This window comes from Haliotis asinina, chromosome 10 (genome assembly GCF_037392515.1).
Source record: "Haliotis asinina isolate JCU_RB_2024 chromosome 10, JCU_Hal_asi_v2, whole genome shotgun sequence".
Lineage (NCBI taxonomy): Eukaryota > Metazoa > Mollusca > Gastropoda > Lepetellida > Haliotidae > Haliotis > Haliotis asinina.
Window position 1 is genome coordinate 37193685 of NC_090289.1, and position 26278 is coordinate 37219962.

Genomic DNA, 26278 nt, shown 5'->3' on the forward strand with positions numbered 1-26278 from the left:
AGCTCCACAAATCAGGTGTACCAATAGACTAACATTGGTGTGAGTAGATTTTACTATCAACTTAGTGCAATGACCTCTTTGTGGGATGTATGGTCAAAACCATAATGCCAAGGATGCTAGTTCCCAGTGCTGGAAGATTACACTCGGAAATCATGATTTCTCCATCATTATAACAATATGTCTTTATTGAAACCACAAATAAACATGACAAACATATACTATTCTTTCCACAATTTCAATCACTCCTTAAATATCTGACACTGGTGAAATTCACAGAGTACGATGATAAATACAACATATATGGAGCATGACAATTCCAAAGGGCACCCCCAACACTGCTTCAAAAATCCCCAAACAGTTACTTTCCCGCATGAGAAAAACAACCTACAAATCCCAGTCAAACAAACAAACGTTACAAGTAACTTTAATGTATGTTCAGTTACAAAGAATAGTGTCTTGAAACCTTATACAAAGAACAAGACCCTCGCTGGCAACAGCAGGTACATTCTGACACTAACAACCAAATAAAATAAAACATTTTGTCCTTATTAGGTGCCCCACATCAACAACTAGATACTAAATATATACAAATATATATAATCATCGCTCTCACTATAATAAAGTTGTTTACATCAATATATTGTTAATGTTTTTCATCACCTTTTGACAATGGAATGAGAGTTAAGGCTAAAAATGATCTTCAGCTTTAAAATCACCCACACTTCCTAAATCTAGATCCCGCAATTTCAAATCAATAAATGATGATGAAAGTTACTGTGTTGAAACCTTTGATATGTGGCTTTGGGTGGGGGCAGCACCTTTCACTGATCGTTTAGGAAAACTAAAAAAATATTCAGTCAATGTTACCAACAACAGAGAGAATGAGCAGGTATGGTTTTATGCCACTTTTAGCAATATTCCACTAATATCACAGCAGAGGACTCCAGATATGGGCTTCAAACACTGCACACATGGGGGACTCAAACCCATGCCTTGGGCATGTCGAACAAACGTTTTAACCACTAGACCAAACCACTGCCCCTACAAACAATTGACTGACTGTTCATAAAACTAAATGCTGTGAAATATGTTAAGTGGGCTCATAGTGTAATAAGGTATTTACAAGTATTTGTATATTAGAATAAATATGATGAATATGAACAGAATCTTATTTACAGTCTAGCATAATCAAAACAAACACAAGAGCAATGTTTTCCCAAAGTGAAAATTATTCACATGCATATCTTGTATGGATCAAAATAAGTGTTTTTAGGAATGAAACATCCAGTGTTTCTAGAAATACATGTACTTTAGAGATCATGAAAATATTTGATAAATAAACAAACTTCATTTTGTGTGTTTGGTTACAACACTATTTTCCTTTCCTGGTAGCATTTGAATAGAGGGAGTGAATTCAGCTTTACACAACCCTTGTTTTTTTACATCAAGCAATCTTTAAATAGAGTCTAGACCAGACAATCCAATGATCAACAGCATGAGCATCAAACTACACAACTGAATTATGGTGACATGTGCCAGTGAGCCTGACCACTTGATCCCATTAGTTGCCTCTTATGACAAGCATGGATCTTCATGGGTCCTTTGATATAAGAGGATAATGCAAATACATAGATATATGTCTACAGTCAGCAACAGAGCTGATCTTTGAAACTGACTTTGGTCTAGATTTTCAAAGCTCTCTTAACGCTAAGATAGTCATAAGTTAATGTTAATATATGGCACTTGCGACTATCTTAGCGCAAAGAGAGCTTAAAAAATCTAGGCCTTGAACATTAATTCAGTCATATCACAACACTTCAACCACTTTGTCGAGTTACATTGAAAATCAGAGTGAACCAGGAATCAAACCTATTGTCATAGGTTCCTAGCACACCTAAGGTATATAACGAATAGTGACCTTCAGCACCTTAGACTTGGCCATGTGGATTGTACTGGGATGTCCATGGAAACAAATAAAAAACACTTGAATAATTGATGACCAAGGTCATACTTGTGTAGTTCCCGTAATGTATTTCCTTATGAGTCAGAAAAGGATGGATCACCAGATGATAAAAAAAAAAAAATCACCAAACATTTGAGTAACCTGTCAAAAACAAAGGTCAAGAAGGTTTCCAAGGGTACTTTGTAATGTAACTGTATAACTCCAACACTTTCCACATGGAGAGACCTATTTTGTAGTTTGAAAGCCTCCATTTCTAGTGATACATAGTCTTTGATCGTCCCAGCTTTAACCTCAACCAGTTTTGTGGAGCAAAGCATGTGACGGTGAACTCACGAGAGAAGGGTCCCTGTGCTCTCCCTCTACCCTGTAGAAAGAGACATGATCTCAGTACAATCCCATCACACAGTTAGAAAAGACAAATGGGGTTATTGTGTATGATTATTTGTATGTAACCTCATACATAAATACACTGAGACTATATGAACATCTAGCATTTTCCCCTAACCTAAAAATTACATGTACACCAAAAACTCAATGCATAATAAATATGTTATGATAAAATTTGCAAAATCAAGATCTGTAGTATTTTATATGATCTTGGCAAAACAAGTACTAATTAGGGGCACCTTTCTCGAAGCAACCTTTATTAAGGTTAACCTTAAAGGGGCACCGATGCAGAGTAATTTCCGTGGACTGGTTTAACCACTAATTAAACCTGTTATAAATTCATTAACTGACCATCAAGTGAATGATGACAAATAACATGTGTAGGTTTACACCATCAAACACGAGTTACAGCAAGGAAGATGTAATCTCTGTGTTGTATGCAGCCTGAAAACACTTCTGGGCTGAAAATGTTCTGAGGATACTAACGGAACTTCGTTGTTAATACATATAGGCATTTGCTGTGTACTTGGGTACATAGGTGTATTCAGATTTATTTTAATGTACGAAAATTTTATGATTTCTCTACCAATGGCAAAGTCGTTTTTAGTTCAAATAAATCAACTGTGTGTTTTTATTATCATAGATAATAAACCAGGGTAACTACCATAGGTACCAAAATTTACGTATGATTTTTGCTGTGACAACTGGGCCAACCCTCAAAACTGTCTACATATAAAGCTTTGCAATCTTTCGGACTTAAAGAAACAAATGGCTTGCTACATGCCTGTAGACATATTTTCACATGACAGGATTGAGGTAAAAAACACAGAAATAGGATCAAATTGGATCAGTCACTATACCATCCAGGCATCAGAAAAAAAACTACACTGCTGGGATATTTTGTTACATTCATACAAGGAATACCACGGATATTTTTAAATAACGGCATATGATGGGCATCCTGCCTCCTGACTGCTTAGGGTGAAGAAATTCGGTTAATGTGGACAGGAGCCCAGTCCCATAGTCCGTCACGGTTGAAGGAGCGGGTGCTGACCAATTTTCAGCTTGGTTTGAACGTTGGCGAGAAACATTCACTCTGCATCAGTGCCCCTTTAACTACCATTCTTTATCATTGCACTTGGGTTACTTTAGTGACTCAAGATCACCTTAGTGCTTCATGAAAGGGGCCCCTGGTGGTTTATGACATGGCTGGTTGTTTTTTTGTTTAAGACACACTCAGCAAAATTCCAGGTATCTTTAAAGCGAAGTCTGTATATAATGGGACCTGGAGCAGACAATTCAATGATCAACAGCATGAGCATCAATCTATACAAATGGGATACAATGACTACTCTGAGCAACCTGGCACAATGAAATGTCTGTGATACAAAGAAAGGTCCAAGTACAAGGGTGAAAATGAACAATCAAACATTATACCTTCGCAGAGATCAAACCTTTGAACTCCCTACTCACCCTCTTGTCAAACATGAGTTGTTTCTTTGTGCTGCTACCCAGCGTCCAATGAATACTCTTTACAGATTTGGTAGGGGAGGCACTGCGACTGACAGGGGATGGAGTAGGTTCAGGGTAAGCAGCAGTGTCAGAGTTGTCTCCCCTGTTGGTCTTCTCCAAAAGGCTGGAATAGAATGCAAAAAAAAGAAAAGTCACTACATGCATGAAGTCTCAAAATGTAACCATTTAGTTTGTATCTAATAAAACAATTTATTTTGCTGGTGACAACATTTTTCAGAGAAAAACCATTTGGTTCCCTTGTTCATGTATCTTACCTTTTATATGCATCAATCTCATCCTTTATCTTCACGATAGACTTAGTGGGTGCAATGGCAGCAGTTCGGAATCGAGGAGTGGCCTTGGCAAGGGAGGTGTTCAGGGAATTTGTCATTCGTAGGTTATTGCCAACTGACACCCTGTTGATGCTTGGCGTCAGGACAGGGATTCTACCAACAATATCATGTTATACACCATTGAATCTTATTTGATTCTCAATGCCACATTCAATATTATTATAGGTACAAGATGGCCTGTAATTACTCTATATGACTGTATATACGTGAGGGTCCTAAATTTACCCGTAATATTAGTATCAAAATTAAATGTCCTGTAAATGAACCAACCATCAGCCTTCACACATCTTCACCTTATTTCAGCGATGGAAACTGCTGGAGTTGGTGTTAAAAATTACACTTTGGCTGTGTGGAAATAAGTTAAATAGATACTCAAATATCAAATCGAAATAGTGATAATGGTTAACATAACTAAGATGTCATATTCGATTTTCAAAGAATGGAACCTAATTGTTGCAGCCAAAACAAAGAAAGATGAACAGGTACAAAGTGCTTCAAACAGCTGGAAATTAAACTTGGGTGTTCGGTAAGATAAATACGTTGTTCACGGGTCCCTTGGGGTCCATGGGCTTATGTACCCTCGAGGTTTGTTTATGTTCCCCTCGCCCTGAGGCTTGGGGAACATAAACAAACCTCAACTGTACATGAGGCCATGGACCCCTCGTGACCAGTCAACAACTTGTATTGTATGCACTGATAATTTCCACTTAATATGGTCATGACAGGTGGGAGCGAGTGAGTCAGTTCAGTTTTATGCCACACTCAGCAATATACCAGCTATATCGGCAGTCTGTAAATAATCATTTCTGGACCAGAGTATCCAGTGATCAACAGTATGAGCCTTGATTTATGCCTATGGGAACTGATGACATATGTCAACCAAGTCAGCAAGCCTGACCAAAGACAGATGGGAAGAAAATATATAGTATTTCAGCTAAAAACAACTTCACCTGACAATATCCTCGTAACCAAATCTTCCCCACATCTTCTCCGACACATCATCTTCACTCTCCTCCTCACTGCAACACAGACGAGGCGTCACGCCAGGGGAAATACGGGGAAGTCGGTATGGAACTGATGGTTTTGCATTGATTTCATCAATGTCTACACTGGACACAACTGCTGGGATCTGACCATCCACCAAACTTCTCGCCTTGCTGTGTCTAGGAAACAAGAGGACAGAGTGAGTGAGTGAAGGTGACACAAAACTGCATTGTTTGGTGACCAATCAAACAGGTTTAAAAATTTTATTTCCTCAAAAGATCAGACACTCCATAACAGCTTCCAGACACTCCGTAACAACATCTGTTCATCACAATGGTGACGAATATTCTGTACATAAAAAGTAACCAGGGTCTAATAGAAAACATAGCATGTATTCAAGGCCTGGGGTTCAATAAGGCAATACTGGATGTGACCCTTGTTTGACATGCCATAGGACATGGTAGGGGGTTGGGGTGGGGTAGGGGGTTGGGGTGGGGTCGGGTGGGTTGAGGTTGTTGTTCTACCCTGAGTGGGTGAAAGCAAGTTTAGTTTATGTTGCCTTTTCCAATATTCCACCAATATCACAGCAGGGGACACCAGAAATGGACTTCACACATGTACCCATGTTGGGAATTGAAGGTGGGTCTTCAACGTGAAGAGCTAACACTTTCCCCACTTGGCTACCTATCTCCTTCTACCCTGAAATAAGAGAGAGGTAAAAGTCATATCAAATATAGGTTCTCGCACTTTAAGTATCATATAGTATCGCACTTTTAAGTTAATATCTACAGAAAGGCAGGCTGTCGCCTTAAAATATCAATCATTATGTACGTAACAAATGTAACAAAGTGACACAAAATGATGTTAGACTTACAGAGATTTCAACACATGTCCTCTGTAAGCAGGTTCTGTGGCCAGCACAGGTTCCATGACAGTTGGAGGCCAGGCCGTCTGATCTTGTGTGACAGACATTGTCATAAAATCTCACACCGAAATCACATAAACAACAGATAACTTGTTCACTCAAACATTATTGTCACGCTGGCCATAAACCTGATTCCAGATCCAAAACAAGAATACACATAAGAAGGTGCTATCACATTGTATTTACCCCATACAACACAATGGCGAAAACATCAGGCAGTCAATGTCTGAACACGTTCCACAAGTAAATCCTATTCATATTTGAACATGCCTTCTAATGGCAGTTACAAGTTAATGTTGAAAGCTCTTGGTCAAGATTTGTTGATTTAAATATCCAGTACTGGATTGTTCTGTCAAGGCATATCCGGAGCTGTGAGGGACAACAAGTCGAAATACAACACACCACAACACTGCATGGTTGGCTTGTGATCGTTACCATATCATGGCTAGACACTGGTAGAGTAAGCTACCTAATGCAGGCATTGTTTACTGTGGTGCAGGCAAGGAGGTACTGTAGGTATAATATGATTAAAACAGATCCCCAGATCTAATACTTGCCACCTATGAAATTGCAGTGGTTTATCAGACTGATTGCCTTGTTGACAGAGGAAATACACACATTAGGTGATAAGTCATTAGATTCTTATTAACTGAACAAAATATTTTGACAACTTATTATCATTCCTATACTAACAATACTAACACAGCCATTAGGATGAGTGAGTGAGTGAGTGAGTGAGTGAGTTAGTTTGGTTTTGCGCCGCTTTTAGCAATATTCCAGCGATATCACGGCGGGGGACACCAGAAAATGGGCCTCACACATTGTACCCATGTGGGGAATCGAACCCGGGTCGTCGGCGTGACGAGCGAACGCTTTAACCACTAGACTACCCCACCGCCCCCCATTAGGATGAAGCCTTCGAAGTGGACCAGCTTCGAGATAAATTCACTCTCTACTACCTCTACTTTATAATTATTGTGAGCGTGAACAACTTCATTATGAGAAGATATGAAATGAAAGCCAAGATTATTTGCTGCTTGAAACCATAAGTGGAAATTATCTAGTAGCCCATGGACAAGTAAGATACCATTATTTGATTGCCCGAAATGAAAACTGACTTGTCCCGGTCGTCGGGCGATGGGATTTTTTAACCCCTGCAGAGAGGTGGGGGGAATCTGGATCTGCCTATGGAATATTTCACGCATCAGTGGATCCGTATTTATAACATGTATTTACTGATATCAGGCACATGAGGAACAAACTTGATACACAGCAAATGTGGTAATAAGACTTGATTCAAGATGTCTGACAATTAAATACTTCAACTGAAGTACTTTTACAGCAAACTCTTTGAGTTTACTAAAACCGTCGTTCAATGTACAGTTATCGGCAATTCAGTGTTCCCCTTGTATATTAAAGGATGCTAAATACTGTTTGTTTATCAGTTATGAACTATGACACAGTCTTGCACAGCACACATTTTAGACATCTGCTTTAATCCAGGCCTCCATAAAAAACCATCAGAAAATACTGACACCAATTAGGAAAAGCACAATTTGTAGTAGTCATATTATGATAATCTCAACCTTAAATCAATGTAATGTTATGGATTAACTGGGGGTGCAAAGGGTCTAACAGACTGGCAACTCCATTGCTAATAGTGTTGAGCTAAAATATAACCGATTAGTGTAATTTTCAGGGTATTAGGCAGGGTGAGGTGAGGTTAAGTGGGGTCCATTTGCACTGACGTTATGACCTGCAAGCTTGCAAGTTACTGGTGCGTGACGTCATACCATCCACCAAGTTGTCAAGGTGTGATGTCATGTAATTAACATCAGACAGCATAAACAAATCAAGTGTGACCCGTGAAGATCCAAGTAAGAACCAATCTACAGCAACCCATGCTTGTGGTAAGAGGTGACTAACGGGATTGGGTGGTCAGACTCGCTGACTTAGTCGACACTTGTTGTCGTATCCCAATTGCGTAGATTGAGGCTTATGCTGGTGACCACTAGCTTGTCTGGTCCAGATTCAGTTCCAAGCCACCACCATTTCTGAGCTCAGCGCACAACAACAAATCAACCAACCGATCGTCAAGTCTGACCACCCAATTCACCTACATGTCATGTATGATCAGCTGAAGTTGAGGCAACAGACAGAAATGACAATGGACAATTTGTGAAAAATGATGAATCACAGTATCGCATCTATCATGACTAGAGGTGTGCCGATACAGAAAATTCATGATTCGATATATATCTCGATATCTTGGAATGATAACATTAGATACACATCACGATATGCTATCTTCAGTTATTTTCTTTAGAAACGTTTATTTTGATATCAAGTAACACTATAAATATTGAAATGTCCGTTAATTTCTAGGGACAATAAACAATTTTGAGGTCAATGAAATACGAAAGAAAGTATCGATATATTTATAGTTCGATAAAGTATCAAGATTATCGATAGTATGATGTATATTGTCACAGCTCTAATCATCACGGTCATGCCTGTTAATGACTGAACTGCCATGTGTACCTGATCAATGAACCTTTTGCCTTCAACCACCAATGTCATTTGGAATACTTATGTAAAGTGTCTAAACTGAAGAATCAAGTTATTAATTCAAGTGAGTGAGTTTAGTCATATGGCACTTTTAGCAACATTCCAGCAATATCACGGGAGGGGACACCAGAAATGGACTTCACACCTTGTACAGACGTGGGGAATCGAACCAGGACTTCAAGGCTTGACGAGCAAACACTTAAACCACTAGGCTCCCCACTGCCCAGTTGTTATTTAAAAAGCTGCTTTACTTCATGAATGGATGAGCGAGTTTAAACAGTATCCCACATACATCAAAGTATGTCAGCTTGATGTGATGGATTCCACAGGGATGCATGTCATAGTGTATGAAGCTACTGCCCGCCCTAATGCCCGAGACAGGTTAATTCTGTGAAGGACTGGCAATGAATATATCTTACCAGTCCAACGGTCAGGGTCAATCTGTGAGACTGCTTTTGTAACAAAATCACATAATGCAATAGTCAAGACTATGGAAAATTTTCAGTGATGTTGCTCATTTTTGCTACTGAATTAGTGAGTCAGTGTTAGTGGTGAGCATTAAATTTTGAATGAAGTTTGTCATTGTTTAGATTTAACAGTTTCACAGCACTGAATGTGACTAGGCTTTATAACTGTTTGTAATGCGATTATGACAGTAACTGATGGATGATTTACTGTTACATATAGAGCATTCTTGGTACAATGGCATAACACTGATAACTCGAGTTTTGAGAATATTGTTTTTCTGCTAAGTTTCATACATTGAATGCATGTCTTAGTCATGTTCGCTGAAACTGACAATCATGTGTACAGGTCTGACACAACAGGAAATTTAATCAGGATGAACACACAATTCAAAACAACAATTCTCGGCTTCTGGCATGGTGCATTTCTGCCCAGTAAATCATAGCTGGGTCACCCTTGCACCCACATAGTGTATATATTGCCCTGAAAGATTGAGGAAGACCCTTCACAGGTACGTAACCTTACACTGGATCAATACAGTCATAATTTCTTCTTCCCTAAACAAACAAACCCTCCTGCCCTACCATGGGGTGACCTTCCACAACATGGCTCCCGTCTACCATTAATGGTATTTCAACAGTTTATCATATTTATACCTTATCGTAGTTATAAAACTTATCATGGTTATAAGTGTGTATAACTAAATTCTGTTTTGTTTTTAATCTCTAAATTCACATCTATTAATAGGTTATCAGCATATTGTCATAATTAATGACAGAGAAACATGCTTGGGATATCACATGAACATGACAAGGTTTAGTTCAAATTCTGAAGATTAAACAAAGTTAATTATGCCAAAGCAAAAAATTCTGTATCAATATGGTAAGTTTGATTAAGGGTGTGATAATGTATTATGGGGAGGGGTGGCATTGCACTTTGATGACGACACCCACCAAAACGGTTTCATTTTTTAAGACCCCCCATTGGCCCTAACACCCTAACCCACCCCCAGACCACCCCACCTAAAATGAACAACCAAAAATAAGCATATAAATTTTCAAAACCTGTATTTGACAAGAAAGAACTGTCGATTTTGACGTGCATCTTGCCCCCATTTAGTTCATACGATTCACTGCTTCAAGTGGGTTTTTTTTTCACAACATTCCTCACCTCGCTTAATCTCATTGGCTCCCAGTCTTATCCAGTGTGATAAATGAATGATACTTTTCATATTCAATGAAACAATATTACAATACACTTTCTTGCATGAAACCTACGAGATTATGTTATGGAAAATAGTTATGCCACAAAACATCTGTATTATTCCCTTGAGTAAAAAAACAGCAATTTGGGGCACAATATTCCTTTCAAGAGTTCAATACAGTCATTTTCTATATATATATATCACATTATAACAACAATAGCTCAAAAACAACAATAGAATACCAACATATCCTTAATGTACAGTCAGTATTATTCAACCTTATCGCAGAATCTTGACACCTGATTTTCTATTGACAATGTGTGTGCAATATGGTATCCAAGTGTATTAAGGAAGGATCAATACATCCTATTGATCAGTGTAATTGTTCCACATTGATTGACACTTTAACTGATCGCACCTTTGCACGCACTTTTGATTTGGGGCATCTAAATTATCCAATCAGAGTGAGTGAGTGGGCATGGTTCTATGCCACTTTTACCAACATTCCAACAATATCATGGCAGGGTACACCAGTAATGGGTTTCACATATTGCACCCATGTGGGGACTCAACTTGGGACTTGGTGTGTGAAACGAATGCTTTAACCACTTGGCTACCCCAGTGAGGACAGAATGATAGGTTATGTCAGTCAGAAGATATATCTCTCATCATGGCTGTATATCAAGTCTGGACCAACAAACCACTGGTTGATGCATGTTGTGAATACATCCTTGTTCTTGTCCATAAGACCATATGATAAGGTAGACATTCATGCCCTCGTTAAAACCACAAAAGTTTACCTGAATGTTTGTTTGTTGCATAGCACCAGATGAAGTAAGTGAGCATTGTTTTACCATTATCACTGTGGGGAAGCTAAAACATGGCTTCAAACATTGTACCTGTCTGGTGAATTCATAGGTGCTATAATGATCACAAGGCTACCCCAACACCCCATCCACAGAAGAAACAGTACCCACAGATGAAAACATTGTACTCACACACAAGAAAACATTGTACCCACAGATGAAAGCATTGCGCGCGTGCACGTGAACACGCACGCACGCACGCACGCACGCACGCACGCACGCACGCACGCACGCACGCACGCACGCACGCACGCACGCACGCACGCACGCACGCACGCACGCACGCACGCACGCACGCACAGATGAAAGCATTGCACAGTGGCAGGCACACACAGGCACACAAAAGAAAACACTGTACCAATAGATGCTATAATAATCATAAGGCTATTGCAACACTCCATCCACAGAAGAAAACATTGTACAACTGATGAAAACATTGTACAACTGATGAAAACATTGTACCCACAGATGAAATGTCGCATGCACGCATACATGGAGGTACACGAAAACATGTTCCCAAAACCATTGCACACACAGATTAAAGGTAGGCATCAACTTCTTTTAAGTTATATATATATGACCTCTCATGCAAAACACATTTTGTGCCTTAACATTACGTACTAACGTGCGTTGTATTGAGTCACTTCAAAACGAGTACAAAAAATCATGCTTCACTTAAACAACAACTAGCAACTAAGCCTATGTCTTTCACATTTTCCCATGAAGTGTCCTGTATACACCACATAAATATTCTAATCTGAAAGCCCCACTTGAAATGTCATATAGATAACCAAAGGGCCCACTACACATGCTGTTGGTGATATATTTATGGATTATTGGAGTCTTACAACAGCATGAGCTTAATCTGACATTGACATCTCTCAAGCATACTAGTCTGGTATTTGTCTCCTGAGATTCACATTATATGAGGTTAAATAAGTATAGAGCAACTAATAAGCTTCTGAGTTGTTGGTGAAGTAACCATTATATTGGCATAAAATTGGATTGATTCTACAAAACTCATATACAACGTTTAAAGACGTTACCTACTTTGTCCTCTATCGAATGAAGTAAAGGATCAAACCGTTCCAAACCTTGTCATCCAAACCACAAAATATGTTAATTTATCTAACAGTATACCTAGTTGTTATGACAGCATTAGCTTTAAAATATCTATTGACAAGCTGAATTTTCATATTTTGTTAATAAGCAGAACAGAATGAAATCATACCGGGTAATGTCTCTAAAGAGTTATCGCCCTTACACTAAATTACTTTCTCATAACTTTGGATTTTTTTTTTATCATTTATACAGATTAAATTATCAATATAGACTCACCAGCCCTTTTGCAGATGCAAACATTTTAACCACTAGCCTTCCCCAACAACTATAGAAAAGTAGACCCTTACACCTTTATCAAGCTATCCACTTCAGTTTGATAACAGTATAACAATCCACATTGAAAAGTTGCTTATTGCAATAAATAAGGTGGTGTCCACAAAGTTTCCATTTCTTATTTATTCACCTGGTCGTGGTTCCAGAATGCTGATCAAACAATCAATTTGGTGTTCCAATGATGGATTAAACACCCTCTATGACACAAGAAGCTGTACAGAAAAACAACATGAGTAGTTGGTAGGTATTTCCTTCTGATACAATGCAACAATCAAGAATGGCTTTATATCAAGGCAACAAGTCAACCAGGGTAGAACGCACCCAACTCAAGGACCTCTATCCACAACCTTAAATGATTAAATCTCCCATGGTATGATCAGTCATATCTCCCCCTAGTTCAACAAGTCTTGTCATCACGTTACAGTTGTATAATACCTTGTCAGGGCCTCACAGACTGGCTGTGCAGTTCACATGATAGATCACACTGTGCATACCTTCGTTAGTCTATCATACAGATCCTGAAGCATCTACATCCAAGAAAGCCCACTTAAGTCTAGAAAATGTGGCAAGTCTATATTTTCACAGCTTCCAAAAACTAAGAAAGTCCCTGGGCTTCTTTTCATTACGTTTTATATTTTTCACTTAGTATGAACACTTTTTTCCTGTAAAATGCATAACATGGAGAAGAGGATTAATGGACATAAACTGATATATGAAAATTATTCAGTAAACAATAATACATTAAAAAGATAACGTAGGGAGGGAATTTATAGATGTCAGCTCTTGTATTATTAGGAACACGTTATTTCAAAACATATCTCTACTCCATCAGATGAATGAAAGATTGAGGCAGACAGATATATATGTACTTGTAGAAACGGCATGACAACCAAGGTGGACACTTAACAGTGAGTGAGTGAGTGAGTGAGTGAGATTCACACCAGTCAAAGCAATATTCCAGCAATATCACAGCAGGGGACATCAGAAATAGGAACATTGTACCTATGTGGGGAATCCACTGGTTTTCTGTCGTACAGATCCTGAAGTATATATATATCCAAGAAAGCCTACACAAGTCTAGAAAATGTGATAACTCTAGATTTCCTTAGCTTCTAAAAAAATGAAGAAAGCCTCATGGCTCCATTTCATTATTGTATTTTTTTCCGCTATGAATGATTTTTTTCAGTAAAATACGTTCATTTCAGAGACTAGCTGTTAGTCTAGCAAACACATAACTACTGGCCTGCCTCTGACACTAAACAAAGAAGGCTAGTGGTTAAATAGGCACACACTGGTAATAGACTTCAACCCGTATCCCCGCTTAAATTTCAGTCTAGTCAATTCATATCACCTGAATATATATTCCTCATCTGATAATAATTAGTTTTTAACATGTTTCTTAACATGCTGAAACACACAGCCACCTTATAAAAACAACACTCTAAGAACGTTTTCCTCCAAGCTATAACTTTGGGGGAATATGGGTGGAAGTCTTTCCAGGAAAATAACTAGGTGAGGATATGCTAGTAAAAATATTACACTGATGACCAAAGATGAATTAAAAGACTAAATTTGTTTAAAGTTTAGTAAAGTAAAATGGCATATTCGGTACCAAAACTGAATATCAGCAACAATCTATCTACACTTCAACTATTATCTAGTCTCTGAGAGTGAAATGGAAATTTTAAAGAAACAAAATGCTTTCAAATTGTTTCGACAAAATCTTACTAAATGGAACCAAGAAACTTTCTTCATTTTCAAACCTGAACCTGCAGGAATCTAGACTTACCACACGTAAACTTGTATGGGTTCTTTGGATACATATATTTCAGAATCTGAATGACAGGCTAACATTCCGACATTCACTTCTTGCCCCCGAAAATTACTTTATACATTATCATTGAATGTCAACAGTAAACATGAACCTGACATGAGTTAGTTAATTGATAACTTCCAATGTTTTCTGCAATACTGTGAGTCCAGTCCTTATACAAACTTTAATGTAATTTGGCAAACACATTATATATTAACCTGTGAAAACAGTGACACACATTTCAATCTATAGAGTGACTGTAATATCATCAATGGTTTTGTTTTTCTTGCAAAAACTATCCACGTCAACCCCTTGCCGTGGATGGCAGGACATAAAATATCTTGTTAACACTTAAGTGTCAGGTAACGTACACAATGAAGCATGTTTTCGTTTCGCATGAACGGAAATCAACAATCGACCCCAGGATCGATATAGGTACCCCCTACTAGGAAACACCTTGTAGACCTACCTGCGATGCCTGGTACGGATGGGGAAACGGTGGTGGAAGGTAGGCATGGTATCCTGCCCCAAGAACGCTGACCCCCTGAACTAGGGCGCAGGGTTTCAGGTAGCCGGGGTACAATATAGAGCTATCGTAGGGGCTCTTTACCAGTGATTGTCACATCGATAAGCACGAAGTCGTCACCTCTGCCGTTGTTGACATTGTCTTTTGCGTTGTCACGCAATTAGCATTCAACTTGAGTCAAAGGGAGGCAACCGTTTAAAGCGTGGTATATAAAACATATACAGCTACATACTCAGTTCAAGTACGCTAAGAAGTCTTGAATATTCCGAGTGAGCGTAATAGGTGTATCGTTAACCAAGATGTTTGTACAAAGAACCCATTGTATTAATTCATTCTGTTTATCGATTTAACTGTTCCACAGAGAAACAGTGAAACAATGCACAAACACAGATGGGCGCTCACGCGCACGCACTCAGATGCATTGCTACTATTATTAAAAGTGCATGGGCTTAGACATGATTGTGCCAAGCAGCCAAAAAGGTTGGGCCACCCTTCAAAACTATCTAAATGCAAAGCTTTAATTACAACCTATCGGGCTTACACGAAAAGAAATTTAATGGCTTGCTACACGACTGGCACTCACTCAACCATAGGTTTTATCCATTTGGGCATATATAAGAAAAGAATAGATACCTTGATTACCTCACAGTATTTCGCAGCGCGTACAATTCTTCTCCAAAACACAGAACGTCGTACACAAACTCAGCAAACGTCACAAGCACCTGGGGCCAATTTCTCGAAACAAACTTAAGTTTTAACTCAAATCTCAAAATGAGTTTGACAATTTGAAACAGCTGAAATTTTTACTCAATTGCATTTTTTAGGCTAAATAATTTAAAAAACTAAAGAAATCTGTCCACCAAATTCAGATTGTCCACTATGTTTGAGCTGGATACCAATTTCCTTTCATTCTGGAAAATGTGTGTTCTTGCATTTTCTCAGATTTGAGCAAAAACTTGAACTTAAGTCAAAACTCAGACTTAAGTTTGTTTCGAGAAATCGGGGCCTGCTCTCGCTTACATGTGCTCACGATTTACACGTGAAACTCCAGCACGGACTGGTACTTTGCTGTCATAGATGTGACAAGTTCAGCTGCCAATGTATTGTCGTGGAAAGCGTGCAAAACTGAAAGCGATAAAACACGTGAAAGATGCTGTGTGTCTTGTCGAAAAGGACAGTCTTTCAAAAGGACAGCCTTTTAAACTGTCATTCTAGTCTGCAGGGCATTGTTGGGCACTGTGAACTAAATCGACATGTATCGTAATGCGATGACCGATTTAATGATCGTATCGGCGTCTATCAAACCCAGTGGGTGATAGGATGGCCATCTCTATGATGACATACCACCTCTACTAACATTCGATTCTCCCCACAAGCAACTGGTTACATTATGCAACACTGTATGCCCCACGATCCCCGGATGTGAGGGAGTCTAGAAGCTATCCGCAGTGTGGCCAGTTCCTGACAAAAACATTGGCAAAATGCAACAAGCTCTTATCATGGATATATACTAAGGATGAAAAATATATAAACTAGCCCGCCAATGGGCGAGAATAATTATGTTCAACTACCTTTGAGAAAGGGCGCCGGGGGTAGTCTGGTGGATAAAGAGTTCGTTCGTCACGCCGAAGACCCGGGTTTGATTCATGAGTTCAATGTGTGAAACCTAATTCTGGTGTCTCCCTGTGATATTGCTGGAATATTGCTGAAAGCGGCGTTGCACCATCTTCACTCGCTCTGAGAAACGTTCCAGAAACTTCTAGAACGATGAAGTTTGTCATGGTCAAAGACAGCTCACATTTTGGCCCATACGCCGTTCTGGAAAGATGTACTTGTTGTTTACAGATTGAAATATATCATGAACCAAAGAGGGTTGGTCGATCCGACAGTAATGCTTGTTTGGATTCATTAGCACCTTAAGTCCTTCGCCCACTCTATGCGCAACCCAGATATCAAGTAGGACGTTTCATACTGCCAATAGCAAGTTGAAACCACTAAAACAACTTTCGGAGAGTATGAAGACTCGCCAAACACTGCAGCATTCAGAGAAGATATTAAGATTAATTGCAAATGCAGCAAACCCATATATTCTCCCTTGTCATTCAGGGAGGTGCCAAACCTCCAGCACTGAGAACAACCAGAAGTCTAACTATCAACTTCAAATCGTAGTAATATCCAAGTAAAAGAAAAATCCACATGGATTATATCAATTCATAGGATTTGCCAAAACAAGACAATTTCCGCTATGATACGCCACTACTTGACAGAATGTACATTTCATCTGACTGCAAGAAACCCGTGAAGGTCCCGGGGTAGAGTAGGCCTTCAGCAACCCATGCTTGCCATAAAAGGCGACTATGCTTGTCGTAAGAGGCAACTAAGGGATCGGTGGTCAGGCTCGCTGACTTGGTTGACACATGTCATCGGTTCCCAACTGCGCAGATCGATGCTCATGGTGTAGGTGACTGGATTGTATGGTCCAGACTCGATAATTTACAGACCGCCGCCATATGGCTGGAATATTGCTGAGTGCGGCGTAAAACTAAACTCACTCACTCACTCACTGTAAGAAACATGATGCTTAACGGCACGATTTATCGTATTATTGTTGAATGGGTGCACCCATCTCGAGTACTACGAAGGCTACAGTTGTTTCCCACTATGCATAAATATATCAATCAGATTAAAAGACAATGAGATGCAAAACTCTATTTATTGCTAAACGACTCTGTTCTGTTAATTTTCTAATACTTAACCTTCAGTAATTATTACAGATTCTGGTTCGTCCGGAGCCAGTACCACCATAAGTATCATTATCATCAATATTATTGTTTTCTGTGATACGTGGGTGGTGTCACTGACATTTATTGTTGATGTGTTTACAACAGTTCCTGCGACGAAAATTGCTAACACAGAACACATTTTGATAGCCAGAATTCATATGGCACTCTTCAATGTCCAATAGTACGTTGCCATGGAGACTCAATGTTGGTTACCTTGTCATAATACCTGTCATAAAAAGCTGAATTATTGTTGGTGCTTTAAAATAAGATTTATATTAAAACCGAATAACTGTCGTAGGGAATGTTTAGATATGTTATGGCCAGATGTATGACCTATATATATATCTGACTTCATCGTGAGAAAACTACATATTTTATTGATATTTAAGCGAGAATGTAGGTTGAAGAATCGAGTATATTTAAAATAATCAGCAACACTGCTGTAGCGATCGAGTAACAGCTGTTTTGAGTAAAGTGGCGCTGTTTTCAGTAAGCTGGTGTGTCGTGGGGAAGCGTCGTCACATAACACCAGCAGACAACGCTGACATCGAAAAAAACTCCACCACACTACAACGTTGCACCAATCCAACCATGCCTGATATCATAAAAGAGTGAGCAGGTTTCGGTTCCTCGTCAGAACCAGTCAATGTGATACTACCGGTCTCATGTTCGGAGCATCCTGGAATAGACAAGGGAGACAACGCTTTCCATATCCGCACCCTTTGATCTGCAGGGAAGCTTTTCTGAAGATCTTGACGAATTTCCCATTTCTGCTTACTTGTGCACGTGACCATGCAAACCAGTGGTTGGAAGTATGAACACCAGACTACACTCACCGTGCGATTATACACAGATAAGCAAAATGCTAAACCCACAATTTAAGACTGTCTAATAATGTCTATTCACTCTTGGTTGCCCCGGTAAAAATTGCTTTTCAAGTCAGTCTACGTAAACTTATTCTCAGTGTATTTCGTTACACTCCACCACTGAGTCAGTCTAAGTAAACTTATCCTCGGTACGTTTCGTTACACTCCACCACTGAGTTTAACAAAATCTTATGGGAGGTCGCGTCAGGTAACCTTTGAGATTGACCAATCAGAACACAGCTTACCGAACGTGCACACTCGCACATACCTTTTGAACGTTTTATCTCGAAATGGTTCATAACCGAACGATTCCGAATGCTATTTAGCTTACGCTCGCTTCCAGGTGATGCACATAATGCACGTGCAACAACGACAGCGGTGAGTAAACAGTGTTTTTGGCAATATTCAAGGATGTCATCTTGCGGAAATATTAGCTAATGGTAACCATGTCAATAGAAACCCCAAAGCGTACATACTGCAGGTCAAATACGCTCAAGTACTCACTTTGTTAGTGGTTTATTTAGTGTGTAGTTGTTTTTCTTTAGCAGTTTACAAACTGTCATAATACACCTGCGGTGTCTGACAACATGCAATCACTCACAAGTCACACGCGCATGCGTCACGTCGAAGACCCGAGTTCGATTCCCTAAGTGGAGTATGATGTGTCAGTGTCTGGTGTCTCCGCTGTGATAACGCAGAAATATCGCTAACACTGGCGTAAAACTAATCTCACTCAAGTGTAGGACGTTGAGAACCTATGTATTACTCCTGAAAGAAGTCAGTGAGTGAGATGGGTTAGTTTTACAGCGTTTTTACAGTTTTGCAGGCGTGAAAAGCAAACGCTTTAACCACTGGGTTCCCCCAGACCCCCAACACGAAGTCGATATTCATCCCACAGGTAGAAGTGTACGAGAACTCGAACGCTCTAGTAATGAATAAAAGATATGCATGTACAAGTATACAAAAACTTTATATTCACATATGTAGACGTTTATTCAATATCAGTGATAACATGTGTTATCAAAATATAATGTTTATCTCCACGCATATTCCATAAGCGATTTAAGTAAGTGGAATATATACATGAATACGATAACAATTCTCATGCATTTAAATAACATAACTTTCATTAATATCCGTGTATCAGATATCCTATATGCATCAAACAGTGCCTATCACACGATTGGGCTCTGTCTACATGTAGCATTGTTTACATCCCTAACTGTCAGGAAAATGAAGGAAGGCACTCACACGAAAATTGGATTTGATCGAAACAAAAAATCTTGTCAAAACTTAATTAGGATTAAGACAGTTGCCTAGACACTGCAGACATGCGCTCCAAACACACCTAGCATACTCCTAGCAAATATTATTTCATTAAATGGCAATTTGTTGTTTGTATCACATAAGAAACGACAAAACACGGTGCATACTTTTTTGTCCGACAGTTCAAGGTAAACATCGGAACTGTGAGAACAGGTGGTATTAAACCAATCTAAGCAATATTCAGGCGGATGAAAGGGGCAAGGGGGAATGCTACCACCATATCGCTTCTCTTACCCACATCATCGGCATTGAAAAAAAAATTCGGCTGCGCCGGCAAAAGTTTAACTACTATATACTGAAAGCGAAAGCCAATGCTCGGCTGTGCGCACTGAATTTTTTTATGACCTTCACCTTAGGTTGTGTCTACCTTTATATATTCTCCACTTTCAAATCATTCTTTCGCATCACAGTCATATTTATTGTTAACTAAATATTTTAATTATTGTGAACCATTGCATAATTTATGGTATATTTACAGGTATTTTTTTTCTACCTTGGAAACGATATTGCATATTTCGATCTTGATCTTGATCTTGATTTTGATAGTTCTTATGAAGGAGGCATCTGAACAAAGTGGAAACATAATTATTGAATATTATTCGACTAAAGGTCACAACAAAACCATTTCACAACTCGAACACAATTGGTATTAGTTATTTACAAGACCAAGTATCAAAATGCGATACATATTCATGTGTTCAGATATAAACACCCGAATCTGAACATATTTCTTGGAATCAACATTTCAGAGAACTCGGCCCCGTTCCACGAAAATGATCGTAGAACTGCGACTGACCCTGCTTCCACGAGTTACCCGGCTTCAACGGTGGATTTGTAAAAGGGGGTCCAGATCTTTTTGGTGTCGTTAACTATAGTCGGTTACAGTAAATGAGTCACGCGTTAACAGTTAGGCTCCATTTCAAGTTAGAGAATATCCTCATTTGTTCTCGTCTTTTACAAGTTTATTGCTCTTACTGTGCATCTTGTTTGTCTTGAACATCAACACGGAAAAGATATAAATATGTAACGCCGGAGAACTAGTGTCCTCTATCCGAATAAACAGACTCACATTCACGTCCTGAAGCAGATCCCGTCTTCACAGTCTATCTGGAATCAACCAAACCTAAAACAAGTGGTAGTGATGGTATTTAATTGATTCTGGGATGAAATCTGTTCCCGAAACATCAAACAGTGCAGCCGTAGAGGACTGAAACATGGGCCTTGATGTAAACATGGGCCTTGAAGTCAGCAAGGCCCATGTGCGGATCACTGACTTCCCTTGAACATTCATCGCTTCTTCGTTGACTTCTGAACATTCCAAGCATCCATCTCCATGTCGTTAGCCTTGAATAGAATCAACGCAGCCGATAAAGGTAGTTTCTCACATATGACCTTCTTGAGGAGAGAGAAAAATAACGCCACCCTTCTTGCGCAGTGTCTGAGGCGGGAGGATGCCTCCGATTTTTTCATTTCGAGGGTCTTTTTGTAGGCCCGTTTAGTGTGAGTTGAAACCATGATTTACACTCCGATCCACACCAACTGGTGACGCCTGGCAATGACAAACGCGATAGACAGTTTCAATACGTTTGCAGCGCCACCTGGTGCTTGTGCGTCTGTCACATGAGATGTGCATAAACTGATACACATGATAGCAACTTGGTGTTATATCAATATAATCTCCACAAGGTATACAAACCACATGGTCCTCCAGGAGGAATGGCGGCGGCTCGTTGGGGTCGTTGTCGGCACGTGTATGTTTCAATACAGAAAAATACATTCCATGTTCGGAGTCAAGGAATCGGTTAAGCGCAAGGCGGATTGCACTTGTCTTATAGTATCGTTCTGTGTTCTGATTCTAGCTTCTGATTCTACAATTTGTATACGAAAGTGTACATTTAGTGTGTGTCGACAACGGCCCCTACAACGCATGTGTATGGTGTGTGTTTATCCGTGCGTGCGTGCGTGCAAGCGCGTGCAGCTGCTGTTCTAGCTCCGAAATATGTTGCAAACCCAATATACAATTCTGCAGTTTAACACGGAGACTTCAAGCAGTCCCTGTTTTAACTCCTTTATGACAAGGCAGGGTAACAACAAGTACCATCTTTTAACAGCATTAGCAGCAACAGCAATAATGCCAGAACTGCGGATATGCCCGCAATGGAAGCAGCAGGATTAGAGAGGGTGTGTCAAGTGAAAACAGAAAACCTTAGTTGGCAGAAGCACGAGTAACAGCACTAGAAGTAGCATCAACGATCGGTGTAATAGTATGTGTAGTAAACAGTTTGGAACTTCCAGTCGAAGTTATCACTCACCTGTGTTACCCTATTGACATGCCATGTAGAAAAAAGAGTCGTTGACGCCGCTGCAAGTTTCATCTCACGGTGACTGTGACATGGGTTTGTCGGAAGCCAGTTAGCGGTATGCATGCCAGCTGGCGTTATCTGTTGTAAATCACACTGTCGGCATGGTAAGCTCCACAGGCAGAGGCATCAGGGCACATCGGTGATTTGAGGTATTACGGATTGTCGCCGGATGCATTTCCCAATACGTTACACATCTATTACTTCATTCCGCTTTGACCCGTGAAGGTCCGGGGTAGAATAGGCCTTCAGCAACCCATGCTTGTCATAAAAGGTGACTCAGCTTGTCGTAAGAGGCGACTAACGGGATCGGGTGGTCAGGCTCGCTGACTTGGTTGACACATGTCATCGGTTCCCAATTGCGCAGATCGATGCTCATGTTGTTGATCACTGGATTGTCTGGTCCAGACTCGATTATTTCCAGACCGCCGCCATATAGCTGTAATATTGCTGAGTGCGGCGTAAAACTAAACTCACTCACTCACTCATTCCGCTTTACTCATTTATGAGCACTTCTTCTCTCACTCTGGTTGTGATACCTGCAGTATCTCGAGCGTTACCTGCTCCGTAACATTACCTGGTCCGGGACGTAGGCATCTTCATATTTGTCACTTCTTGTCACGCCACGGCCCAGGTGAGTTGTTTCACCCCTCAGCCATACATCATCTGATACTGATGTCATGTTTTACAGCTATGTACCTTTCCTGTATGCTAAATTTCGTGCAATCGTGATATTTGCTACTTCTTGTCACGCCACGGCCCAGGTGAGTTGTTTCATTCCTCGGCCATACATCTTCTCATACTGGTGTCATATTTTACCGAGTAAACAGCTTTTAACCAACTACACGCCTCAGTCCTCTCTATCAGCGGCCAGGACCCGCGACAGGACCCAGACTTTCGAAGCTCTCTCAGCGCTAAGTGAGTGAGTGAGTTTAGTTTTACGCCGCACTCAGCAATATTCCAGCTATATGGCGGCGGTCTGTAAATAATCGAGTCTGGACCAGACAATCCAGTGATCAACAACATGAGCATCGATCTGCGCAATTGGGAACCGATGACACGCGTCAACCAAGTCAGCGAGCCTGACCACCCGATCCCGTTAGTCGCCTCTTACGACAAGCTGAGCCGCCTTTTATGGCAAGCATGGGTTGCTGAAGGCCTATTCTACCCCGGGATCTCAGCGCTAAGATAGGCGTAAGTTAATGTTAATGTATGGCACTTACGTCTATCTTAGCGTTAAGAGAGCTTCAAAAATCTGGGCCCAGGATAATACGCAGAGATGTAGAAAATCAGCATCGTCGTTGTCGTCGTCGTCGTCGTTGTTGTTGTTGTTGCTCTTATTCTTCTTCCTGATTACATTACTTTTAGCCTTCCTTGTTGTAGGTAATATACGCAGACATCGATCTAGATATTATGTAGAAAATCATTAACATCGTTGTTGTTTGTATTTTCCACTACTTTAAGACAGATATGTTCGGCAAAGATTGTAAAACTTTCTTCTAAATTTTAGTGTCGTCATTTTCAGGCATATAAATTTTGTTTTCCGGAGACGATGATTTACTTACAATACCCAAACAAATAATGCAAAAGTCGTGATCCCTAGTTTCAGGAAGTGTCGACGAATCTACATGCACAATATAGACTACATTTAAAAGTGTTTATAAGAAGACACGCCATGGGTTCAGATTTGCATGATTAGAGAAGCAAATATTCTAGTTACTGTTCTAGTTACTGTGCAAACCAAAACTTGAGTCGCATTAACCAATTCAGACAATGACCCACTTTTCAGCCGATTCAAATTTTCTCGTGTGGACGTGAAAAGAGACACTTCAAACAACTGTGGTTACAATGAATTCAAATTCCTTGCTTCACAAGAAAATGGTATTTCCAAATTGATCTTAGTCAAATGTTTAATGAAATCGTACTTCTACATTTTATGTCGAGGTTCGGGCAGCATGTCTCGTTACTAGGACCTTATGGGATGACCCTGTTAGAGGAGGCCGCACAATGATTCATGAATTCATCTGGCTCACTGGTTACATCTGTTAAGAGTTCTTTGCGCTTATTGCGTTTATTTTTGTAACTTAAAATACCGCCAAACGTTTTCAGCGGCTGAGCCTCGTTTTGAGATTTCCACGATTTCCGTTTCCGTTGTCAGAGCACAAACTTTTATGGCAGAGCACGCTGCACGACGTGTTTGCAAGGATATGAAGGAGCCTAGTGTTGCAATATCCAAGTGATTACATACATTAGATAATACTGATTAATATCTATATATCCAACTGAATGCGCTGCTCTCAAAATTCTGGACTGGTTATTGTACTTAGTAGCGCAATAGGACGGAGCCAAGTCAGGGTGAAACGAGACAGTTGTGTAATCAATGTTTTGATTTGGTCTATTGAACGAATCTTGATCAGATAATCCGATGATTTTACATGATGACAATAATTCGTACTATTTTTTGTCGCAAACAATCAAAACCACATGCTCTCTAGACAGGCGCTTTATCCGCTGATTTTCAGCTCAGACTGTTCCACGTAGCCCCTCTTAAGAAAAGGTTACAAGGGACCTGCCAAATAATAAAAACAGACCGGCATTCAACGCTGACTATATACCGAAGGTCACTGATGTTGATGAAGCAAGCCACATGGCTATTGATAATTATTTGTAGAACAAATCGTGACAACTGCTATCGACAAGTGTGAAATTGACACAGTCCAGCTGATACGTTGAATTGTTTTGACACTGCTGGTGTACATGTCATTGGTATTTACGTTTTGTATTATAACGCTCACGGATAATAGTCACCGCGGAAACATTTGTTGTTGTATTGACGTGATCATATGTGCGTCAAAACACATTTCAATATTTACGTGTGGAAACAGTCATGAAGAACGAGCTTTAATAGATGTTATTATTGAAAATATGAGGGAAAATGTTTATACACAAATATTACTCGGGCTTTATGGCTTATATCGAGTAAGTGAGTATCGTTTAAGCCGCTTTTAGCAGTATTCAGGCTAACTCACTGCGGGAGACACCAGAATTGGGCTTATATCGAATTAATAGACATTGTTGTGTATACATGGCATAAGTGAATGGTATCCTGGTGAGAAATACTTCTTTGGTTAGAAAATCAACATACTTGGAAAATTAATTGGGGATTTTACTAGCGGTGGGGATGCCACGTGGTCAAGGCCAGTGTGGCCCGGTTCTGATACAATGTTTGAAGGCCCTTCCTGGCGTCCCCTTCCGCGATACTACTGGAAATTTGCCATAAGCGGTGTAAAACCATACTCACTTACTTCGATGACATGATTTTAACAGAGATAACAGATTTGCATCATAACTGGAACCGCAAATTGCCTGCCTGCCATCTTATAGGCATATTGCTTTACTACATCATACTGTTTTACAGTATTTTATGAGTTGATCAACTTGCCATGCGTGCTTGATGCGTGTCGTTAACGGGCGTCTAACGGGATCGACTGGTCAGACTGACTTGGCTGATACATTTCATTGTATCCCGGTCGCGTAGATCGATGATCATTCTTTTGATCACTAGATTGGCTGGTCCAGACTCAATTATATACAGACAGCCTCCAAATAGCGTGAATATTGCTGAGTGCGGCGTAAAACTAAACTCACTCTCTCACACCATGTCAGTACAAGTTTTCAAATCATTAACCGAGTAGTCCTTCTTTGTCTGAGTAGAAGCAAAGCGCCTTGCATTTTACTGACGCTTCTCGTGCTTGCATTTCAAAAGCAAAATATGAAATATTACCGATTTCCTATAGTAATTAAATTGCACGATGATAATTGTCTATGATGTACTACACTACATACTATGACACACTACATTATATACTATGATATACACTGCCTGGTCAGTAATAGTCGAGCAATGAAGGGTTTTTATATGGAAACCCCATGAAGCATTGTGACTTAAATGTGGCGAAAACGGCATCACGTTTTTCTAAGG

The 26278-nt window shown here is 39.8% G+C and overlaps 1 protein-coding gene across 2 annotated transcripts; it reads right to left on the reverse strand.

The window, feature by feature from the left end:
- Positions 1 to 164: 164 nt before the first annotated feature.
- Positions 165 to 15549, reverse strand: LOC137298883 (uncharacterized). 2 transcript variants are annotated; one of them, XM_067831235.1, is made up of 5 exons: positions 14905 to 15549; positions 5166 to 5378; positions 4138 to 4308; positions 3824 to 3986; positions 165 to 2327 (listed from the first exon to the last, which is right to left on the reverse strand). In XM_067831235.1, the coding sequence occupies exons 1-5, from the start codon at positions 14949 to 14951 to the stop codon at positions 2217 to 2219; spliced, it is 705 nt and encodes a 234-aa protein (XP_067687336.1). In that variant the 5' UTR covers positions 14952 to 15549; the 3' UTR covers positions 165 to 2216. The 2 variants fall into 2 exon arrangements, with proteins under 2 accessions (XP_067687336.1, XP_067687335.1); XM_067831234.1 differs by lacking the exon at positions 14905 to 15549 and adding an exon at positions 6074 to 6535.
- Positions 15550 to 26278: the final 10729 nt, after the last annotated feature.

What these genes read in the sequence shown, in the direction of transcription:
- LOC137298883 (XM_067831234.1), bottom strand. Translation starts at nt 6,177, where the DNA reads ATGACAATGTCTGTCACACAAGATCAGACGGCCTGGCCTCCAACTGTC. An exon ending in GGTTACGAGGATATTGTCAG is followed by an intron (nt 4,309 to 5,165) that starts GTGAAGTTGTTT and finishes TATTGTTGGTAG; the next exon opens with AATCCCTGTCCTGACGCCAA. An exon ending in AACTCATGTTTGACAAGAGG is followed by an intron (nt 2,328 to 3,823) that starts GTGAGTAGGGAG and finishes CTCTTTCTACAG; the next exon opens with GGTAGAGGGAGAGCACAGGG.